The 9,781-nt window shown below is 40.7% G+C and overlaps 1 protein-coding gene across 1 annotated transcript in view; it reads right to left on the bottom strand.

Annotated features, from left to right (window-relative positions):
* LACTB2 (lactamase, beta 2) overlaps window positions 1-9,464 on the bottom strand; it is a 25,009-nt gene extending 15,545 nt beyond the window's left edge. Inside the window, exons 1-2 of the mRNA XM_009335075.1 lie at window positions 9,445-9,464; window positions 8,765-8,782 (exon numbers count right to left, since the gene is read on the bottom strand). Coding sequence (XP_009333350.1) covers window positions 8,765-8,782; window positions 9,445-9,464 — 38 coding nt within the window. The remainder of the gene's footprint in view (window positions 1-8,764; window positions 8,783-9,444) is intronic.
* Between the last annotated feature and the right edge of the window lie 317 nt (window positions 9,465-9,781).

Raw genomic sequence — 9,781 nt, 5'->3', positions numbered from 1 at the left:
AAAACTGGGCCTCTAGGAACAAACACTGTGGTAATTCAGTGCGATAAAGGCGGCGTTCTCCTTTGAGGGGTCGGTGCCTCGCTGCTGCCTGGTGAGAGTCAGGTCCGGGCTCTGCTGGCTCTTTCCAAAAGCTGGGAGGAATCTGTGGTAGGGACAGCTGTATCTTCTGTATATTCTGAGAACATTCTCACTTACAGGATATATAGGAGCTATATATGCTCCTGTATGGCATATAGGAACTATCTAGGACTCAGCATTTTTAAGAAAATTGGGGAGCTACTGGAGAGAGTCCCAGCAAATGGCCACTAAGGTGATGAAGGGACTGGAGCATCTCTCCTATGGGGAAAGGCTGAGAGGGCTGGGACTGTCCAGCCAGGCTCAGGGAGCTCTCATCAATGTATATAAATGCCTGAAGGGAGGATGCATAGAGGACGGAGCCAGGCTCTGTCACAGGGCCATTGCCTCTGGTCCTGTCATGGGGCCCAGTGCCAGGACCAGAGGCAATGGGCACAAACTCAAACACGGGAGGTTCCTTCTGAATATCAGAAAACACTTTTTCAGTGTGAGGGTGACCGAGCACTGGCACAGGTCACCCAGGAAGGTTGTGGGGTCTCCCTCCTTGGAGCTATTCAAAAGCTGTCTGGATATGGTCCTGGGCAGCCTGCTCTAGGTGGCCCTGCTTGAGCAGGGGGGTTGGCCCAGAAGACCTCCAGAGGTCACGTCCAACCTCAGCTGTTCTGTGATTTTGTGAAATTTTGTCACTGTTGTCCAAGTAGTAATACTGTGTTTGCAAACAGCATTCATTCTAGAGCCTGCAAGGTGCTGAAATTCACCTGTTTGGCTTTGCAGTGTCCCCTCTGAAAAGCCCTGATTAATTGCCTTTCAACTTTTAATTGCATTGTTAGAGAAATTAGAGCAGACTTGTTCTCTCCTTAAAGTACCTGTAAATGAAGAATAAAGACGATTTAACCTGAAATTAAAGCAGGTAATATTACTGTGGGCAGCTTTACCAATATTAGAATTTCAAATGTTATCTGATTGTTTTATACCTATATAAGATTCTATGTATTACCTGTAACAAATAAATGTAAATTTATAAGATGATCATAGCAATACTGTCCTGGTTTCAGCTGGGATAGAGTTAATTTTCTTCCTAGTAGCTGGTACAGTGCTGTGTTTTGGGTTTAGGATGGGAACAATGTTGATAACACACTGATGTTTTAGTTGTTGCCAAGCAGTGCTTACACTAGTCAAAGACTTTTCAGCTTCTCATGCCCTGCCAGCGAGAAGCTGGGAGGGGGCACAGCCAGGACAGCTGACCCAAACTGGCCAAAGGGATATTCCATACCGTGTCACGTCATGCTCAGTATATAAACTGGGGGGAGTTGGCTGGGGGGTGGTGACCGCTGCTTGGGAACTGGCTGGGCATTGGTGGGTGGGTGGTGAGCAATTGCATTGTGCATCACTTGTTTTGTATATTCTATTATTGTTATCCCTTCCTTTTCTGTCCTATTAAACTGTCTTTACCTCAACCCACAAATTTTACTTTTTTTTTTCCCCAATTCTCTCCCCCATCCCACTGGTAGTGGGGGAGTGAGCAAACAGCTGTGTGGTGTTTAGCTGCCTGCTGGGTTAAGCCACAACAAATACAAAGCACAAAAAAGTGTTTGGTGGTAACATTTTTTGCTTAAATGGTTTTTCATTATATGAAAATAGAGTTGCAACCCTTATATGTGATCTGGGCCCAGTTCTAGGATTTGCATGGGCAAACAGAACAGATTCCCACTGTCGTTTGAAGGGGCAGAAATCCCCAAACATTATCTTGATAGGCAAACTTCCAAAAGCCTTGTTAGATACAAACAACTCGGAGTACAGCATGGAACTGAAAAACAAAACTTTGTGGCTTCAACAGAACTTTGTAACTTCATGAAACTTCAAAGTTTAAATTTTTTTGTTTGCTTAAACACTAATGTGGGCAAGTAATACATGCAATACATGCCGGGAGATGAGCTATTAAAGGCTTCAACATACTAACAAAGGTCTGCATCTTGCCGTGCATGACAAGCTGTTCCCCATTCTAACACTATGTCTCTTTCCTTCTTCCCCCGTTGCTGGTTCTCAGTCTGCCACAGATCCACCTGATGCGTTTGGCTTCCTGGGCAGCATGAGGCAGAGGATGGAACGAGGCAGGGAGGCCATTCTGAGGTATGCCCTGCTACCTGCCTAGCCACGCTGCACTTGGCTAGTGTTGACTCACAACTCCAGATTTTCAGCTGGCCTCCAAGGTCAGAGAACAAATGGTGCCTTTCAGCTGCCTGGTCAGACAGCAGCGCTGCATCTTCATTGTCCAGGGACCAACAGCATGCTTGCCTGTAGGCTGTTTCATCAGGGCTAATTTAGCTACAGTTAGTACACTTGAAGTGCTAGCTAACCCTTCAGTTACACAACCAGTATGCATTACCTTGCAGTCACCCATTCAGCCAAACAGTTTGCTTTGTGATACACAAGAGGCTTGCCCGGCAGTACTTTGTGCAGGCCTATGTTATGCAGCAATTAAAAAAATCGGCTCCTGGGCATGGACTTCGATTGCAACTGTTAATTGCCAGGCATCACAAAAGCCACAGACAGAAACTGTGCCACAGTACAGCTGCTGGCCATCCCTGAATTTGGGCCTTCAAGCCAATTTCTTTGATTTATCTGAAAAATCAAAGCTTTACTTATTTGAGATATAATACCATCACATTGATTTTTTTATTTTCAAGCTCATCAAAGCATGAACTACAGACAACAGAAAGGATGTTTCAGGTCAAAGGAAAGAAGCCTTTTTGTGTGCAGGTATGCTGCTGAAGTAAGCAAGACACCCCTATACACAATATTCCAGTCTCTTCCCATATTACTTTCCTGCCTGTTGTTTTATAAGAAACTGTGACTAGACCGGAACTTACCTAATCATGAGGTACCCTATTATACTGATTTTGTAGCACACGTGTATACTTATTTGGTGGTACGTTCAACCCATTTTCAGTCCTTAGATAAAGCTTAGTTGCTGTGTCATTAGAAGAAGGCACCAACTAAGCAAAGGCAAGTTGCGTATTTCAGTCGTTTCCTATTTCTAAGAAAATTCTGAAAGTTTAGAGATTTCTGAAATGATATACCTGAAGTTTTACATGCCATTGATAACTCAGAAATAGTAAGGTGCCAGTTATTTTTAACATCACAAGACTTTTTTTTTCTAAATTAAGAATTGTTTGGGGAACTGTAGACTTGTTCCGTGGGGAATGCTTATTACTACTATTACTGTCCTGTAGTAAAAGAATAAATTTTCTGTTAGGCAGGAGCTGTGAATCTGTTTCGTCTGTAGGTGGCAGCAGTGGGTACCTTTAGGGAACGAAGTGCAGGTTCATTCTTCCGCTATCATCTTCGTTTCCTGCACAAGCCTACCGATTTAAAAAGTCTGTTATTTCTCTTGTAATACAGGGGTTATAGGCACGTCGTGAAAGTCTTGCTATTATACTCTCTAATGTGGTACAAGCAAATATGAGTGTATAGCCTCAGGTTCTTCTGGTTCACTGACTGTTTTATGTTGTTAAGACAAAATTTTGAAGGGAAAAATATTCTGAAGCAGGGAATGTTAGACTACCAATAAAAAAAAAAAGAAAAAAAGCTGAGTTTCAATAAACCTAAAGGGAGATTGTTGGTGATATGCAATGTGATATTTGATGGAGTATTAATTTTCTACAACTATGAGATGCATAAAATGCAATTTGGTATTTTTGAAAATCCCACAAGGTCACTGTTAGCATTTTTAGCGCTCAAGAAACCTTTGGGTACTGGCAGTTGGCTTTTTTCCCCATTTTAAGCATATTTGTTGAGGATAAATGCGTGTTCACTGTGCCTGTGTAGTACACTAATAGATCTAAGCACAAGCATGTAATTCTGTGATAATTAGACAATCAATTAAATAGAATTATTCATACATAGAAAATATTCATACATAGAAAATTTCTTGAGATACTTATCTTCATAGACATTAGTATGTGAAAGTCTTGTTGAGAGGATTTTTGGTTGGTTGGTTTTTGTGTTATTTTAATACAATTCTAGCTGCTATTTATAAAACATATTTTAAGTAAGATATGCATATATTTCTCGGTACTTGCAGAATTTTTCTTATTGTGTTTTTATGCTTGTTACCTGGTACAGAGATAAGTAAAGAGACCTTAAACCAAAAAGAAGTGAAGCAGATTTCGCAGAGGGAACGTAGACCACAAGATTCCCACATTAAGAGGCAGCATTGTGTAGAAAATGTAGAAAGCCAGATCAGCTGGTTTGTAGTAGATGATTACGTGGAATGAGGAGGGAACGGGGGCATCTCTCCCATGAGGAAAGGCTAAGAGAGCTGGGACTGTTCAGCCTGGACAAGAGAAGGCTCAGGGGGATCTCATCAATGTCTACAAATACCTGAAGGGAGGATACAAAGAGGACGGAGCCAGGCTCTTTTCAGTGGCACCCAGTGCCAGGACCAGAGACAATGTGCACAAACTGAAACAGAGGAGGTTCCTTCTGAACATCAGGAAACACTTTTTCAGTGTGAGGGTGACCAAGCACTGGCACAGGTTGCCCAGGGAGGTTGTGGAGTCTCCCTTCCTGGAGCTATTCAAAAGCCATCTGGACACAGTCCTGGGCAGCCTGCTCTAGGTGGCCCTGCTTGAGCAGGGCGGCTTGGACCAGATGACCTCCAGTGGCCCCTTCCAACCTCAGCTGTTCTGTGACTTTGCGAGATTCTCCTAAAAATCTGTATGTTAATGCTGCTCAGAACATAAATATTCCATGTGAGTTCAACTTTTGGGTTCACTGGACAGGTGTCCAGGGGTTCTGCTGCAGCAGGGTACCAAGTAGCAGCAGTGGTAGAAAATGGCTGACAGCTTTACAAGTGTATTGGAGTAATTCATGAAGAAGCAGAGGAAGCTATTACACTGAGGGGAAGTCATCGGCCAATACACTCGTTCAAGCCATGCATTTTCTTCTGTAACTTCCATTAATACCAATAGCAAAAACATTCATTGACTGCAAAGCTTAAGTATCAAACGTAAAGAGAGACTTACACAATGAATCTTGAGAAATCCTGGGGTTTTTCAGGTCGGCGTTTCATCCTGTTTATTTCTATGCTAGTCCTAGTGAGGACCTTAGTTTCTGATGTCTGGAACAAGTCGACTGTTCCAAAGATAAAATATCCAATGTCCTGTTAATACTAATCACAGCAGAGAAAAAAGGTCCTTCCTACCCCATTTGGAAGCAAATAACGAGATGTGTACTGAATACCATAGGAGTTTTGTCACAATTTAAAGACGTGCTTTCTTCAACAGCAAATCTAACTAGAAAACAAATAAATCAGCCAGCCAGTAATTTAGCTTGTGAGCTGCTTGATTTCAACTCCAAGAATCAGATACACAAACCTTGTCTCTCTCTCTGTGCTATAGAGTTTTTGTCATTTTTTAATAATAACAAAGGTCACAGCAACGAGTTTGTGACTTTGCTGATTTAAGATGCCTTCCTTTAAACCTGTAGGAGCTTAGTCACTATTTGGGCAAATAGCTTGCAAAGCCTATTACAAATTTTAAAAAGCTGAGATGGAGCTATAAGAATTTAAAACTATATACCAAACTCAGTATATAATGTATTTATTGCTCTGCTGCTAAATTATGTATATTTTTATAATTCAGGGAGAACATATCTCAGATGACCAAAATTTTTCATACATAAAGGAATTATATTAATCATTGATTAAGATCAATAGAGATTTTTTAGGATTTAAAAGAAATCTATGTTGCACTGGAGGGCAGTTGCTTTTCAAATCTGGCCCAGATCCATGGAGAGGGGCAGTCTTGGTAAAAGCTGCTAAACATAGCAGTCCACAGTCATAGTCTAGTCCACAGTCAGTTTGCCACAGCCTCATCTTGTCTGCAGCTACTCTTGCAGTCTCATCCATCGAGGTCCCAGTGAAGTGAAGGTTGTGAAGAACCAGTGGTCCAGTCCATTCCAGTGGATTTTATGCAAGTGGAACAATCAAGTCAGGGGAATGCAAGACAGGATGGGCATGGTGAATCACTCTTGTTTTTCTCAGCAAAGATTGCATAGGTTTATGCTGGTATCAGATGTTCAATTTTCTGCAAAAGCACACAGTAGCTTAGTCAACGTTGAAAGAAATATTGTCCACAAAAGCTATATTCTAACGGAGTGCTTGTATTCATTTGATCAGTTATAGGACAGAACAGGTGTCATTGTAATTGCTGAGGTGCTGCTTCTCTGAAGTCACCAGGATTTTATTGTGGAGCAATATACAACTACATTTTTAATTAGTGCATTCATGATGCTCACAGCATTATGAGGAGTTTGTTGGGCATGCATGCAGTGGGCCCGTTATCTTAGAATCATCACTGAGATGATTCTGCACAGGCAGAAAGGCCTCTGCTGCATTTATTCAGAAGGCCTTTATGGATAATGCGTTGCCCCACTGATGTCCTAAGGTGTTTTCCCAACGTGTTGTCTTACAGGAATGAACCATGTACAATTGAACCAGGAATTCTGCAGTACTGCTTTGGATTCAGACACTGTTTTTTTAGCTTTGGAAAATTAACTTGATCTGTTGATTCTGTTCTTCAAGTGATGACATGAAAATAATGGTATTTCAAGCACTGCAAGAACTGCTTAGGATTAAGATGTTTCTAACTATAAGGGGGAAGCAGGAAGGAGCACAAGGAAAGGCAAGCACTGATACTATGTTCGCTGTGAAGACAGTGATAGGATTGTATCTTCTGTCCTAAGAGCTAGAAAAACTATAGACTGCTCTGGCTGAGGGTGTGAATCATCCTGTGCAGCACAGTCATAGAGGCTGAACCACAACACCTGCTCCTTGTACCCTGCAGCTCTTTTAAACATGCATAAAAATTGTATGCTGCATGCAGATAGCTCAGCTGGAGCAGACTGTTGCACACACGTGTAGTTTTACCAGAGGAAAACAATTTTAATCACTTGTCCCTGGACATGTGCAGTCGCTTCATGTATCATTGCACAGAAAAGCTTTTTGTACATATTTTAAAGTGCGTTGTACTACAGTTCTCAACTATAGCCAAAAAGATTGTTCTTTTTTCATAAATCTTTGAGATATATAAATGTGTATGCAAATAAATAAATGAATATATATAAACATATACACATAAACACACACATATACATGTGTGTGTTTCCATATTCCAACATATTCCAAACATGTATATGTTTCCATAAATATCTATTGGCTTTCGCTCAACAGGTCTAACAAACTAAGGTCTAACAAAGGTCTAACAAAGGTCTAACAAAGTCTAAGTTTGAACACGCATACACAGATATATAAGCATACAGAGGGAAAGGAGTATTTTTTTTTTTTTTTTACTTTTATGGAGTAAAGTGTGATATTAATTTATTGAAGGGAATTTTATAATATATTAAACTTAGTAATTAATATAGACAGGGACATCTAAACCGAATTTTTAGAATAGAATTTTTATAATATATTCATAAGAATGACAGTTCTTGACAGGTAGCAAATCATTAACTGTGTCACATGGTTTCCATATGATTTTAGTTTCAGTTTGTGTAAGCCCTTTGACTTTTCTTGGATTGCAAGTCTTGTAAAGGTATGGATGGGAAACCTGCGAATATGCAAATCTACAATTTTTTGAAGTGAAAAATCTCTACCCATGGCCCGTATTAAGGTAAGTCTGCATTTTGTAATGGCATTTTAAATGAATTGTGAGAACTGAAGGGCTTGCTAATCACATTTTATTGTTTCTGCTTTATCACAAAATGATTCTGTAAATGTTAGTTTTTAGAGCAGGCTTGTATTTATGTTGGCCGACAGATGCTTTACTCTTCTTGCTCCTGCCATGTTAGATGTCTCATGTTTAATAAGACCAGGGACAATATAATTCTGAGTGATACAAGACACTCTCTCCTGTGGCATTTAATTGTATCCCACCTGGTACATGAGACCATGGTGCTCTTTGGAGTGCTATCATGCATAAAATATAGGGGATATTAAGGGCTGAGATCTTCAACAGAGATTTCATGTGCACCTGTGAGCAGGTATTTGTGTTTGGGCTTGGAATTAAGACATAGGCGTTTGGGAATACAGATTCGTGAGTCTGATAGATTTTTTTAGGTTACCACGAGGAAAGTGTAAGCCCTTTGTCTCACCAGCCATTCCAAGGCTCTTTCGAGACTAGATTCCTTATTCAAGATAATTATGAGACTGTGAGCAAGCTGACATGCTTGATAATGTGTGGCTCCTCATTTATCTCAGCTTACCTGATGGCTTCATATACCACCAAGATGTCTAGACAGGTCTGCAGACTGACGGTATGGCAGCAGTTTGGACAGTATGCGTGTCAGAAGTAGAAATCACCTGGCTCACAGCTACTCTTCATGCTATTGTTTCAGAGGAGTCTGAACATAGCCTGTAAAACTTCCTTTCTTATTAGGAATAATATGATAATGAGATAATTCCCCTTTGTGAGGTGCTCAGATACAAAAGGAAGGGAGGTTGTAAAGAGGGAGGAATTCAGCTACCCTATTTATTCATTTCAGGTACAAAATTAGAGGCTACTCCTTGCCACTCAAATGTCCAGTACAATATTACTCATTAAATGTGAACCTTGGTATACTGCCTACTTCAGCCATAAATTGCCTATCCAAACAACTTTCTGTTTGGATCCAGTTATTGACTTACCTTTCGCTGTCGTGTTTCCTGCAACAGTAAAATAGTGAACCTGTTGAGGTCTTTGGGTTTTTTTCTGAGTCTGTTCTAAAAACCGTGCATAATGTTCTTGTCACAAAAAAGGATACAGCTTGACAAAGGTGGTACATCAAGTTGCAGAATGACATGATGTTCTTATATAGAGTAAATACAGTTTGCTTCGGAATTTTTTTGAATGAATCCTAGTAATAAACTCTTAAGTTGGTTCATACACAAATTTTCAGATATGAAACATTTATAAACACAAAGTTCAGTTTATGCTGGACTTTGTACTGAAGTCCACTTCCCTGAATCTGACTGTGAATTGGATATAAATTCCATTAGTGATTTGAAAGAGATTACTGGTATTTTATTGGAGAGGATAGGAAAGAACAGTGAAAGGATTCCAGCTATCCCAGCTGTAAGATCACCTGATCTTTCTGACCTCTTCTGGGCCAGGACATGAAACCTAAGTAGGAGATAGAACAAGAGGCTAGAAATAGCTAAGGCCTAGATCTGAAAAAATAATGTTTAGACACCCAGCACCTTTTTAGGCTGTTATGTTCCCACTTATCTTCATTAGGAAATTAAGAGCTTAAGTTCTTTTTTTTGGATTTGTACCTGGGTCACAGCGTAGACTAGCCCAGCCAACACAAGCAAAGAATAGTCATTACCTTTCAAAAGCTTCGTTCATGGGATATTAACCAATTGTCTCATTTCATTCCTGTGTGGCAGCGTGCCTAAATTCACAAAAATCCAAAGGAGACCTGCCTCCACATGCCTTTCTCCTGCCCCGAGTTCCCTGGCACAGCTGTTCCCTGTGTACTGTCTGCTGCTGTTCGGCGGTGGCACCAGCCCAGACCTGCTGCTTTGGCACTTCCCCCCTCCCATCCTTTGGAATTGCTGCCAGCAACTTTTTCCTAAGATATACAAATGAAATAAGGGACTTTGACATTTTAATGTTTATAGCTTTGCAGAGGTGGAAATGAATGAGACAAACAATGTGCTGCC

This window comes from Pygoscelis adeliae, unplaced genomic scaffold (genome assembly GCF_000699105.1).
Source record: "Pygoscelis adeliae isolate BGI_AS28 unplaced genomic scaffold, ASM69910v1 Scaffold101, whole genome shotgun sequence".
Lineage (NCBI taxonomy): Eukaryota > Metazoa > Chordata > Aves > Sphenisciformes > Spheniscidae > Pygoscelis > Pygoscelis adeliae.
This window is presented reverse-complemented; position numbering and strand designations above follow the sequence as displayed.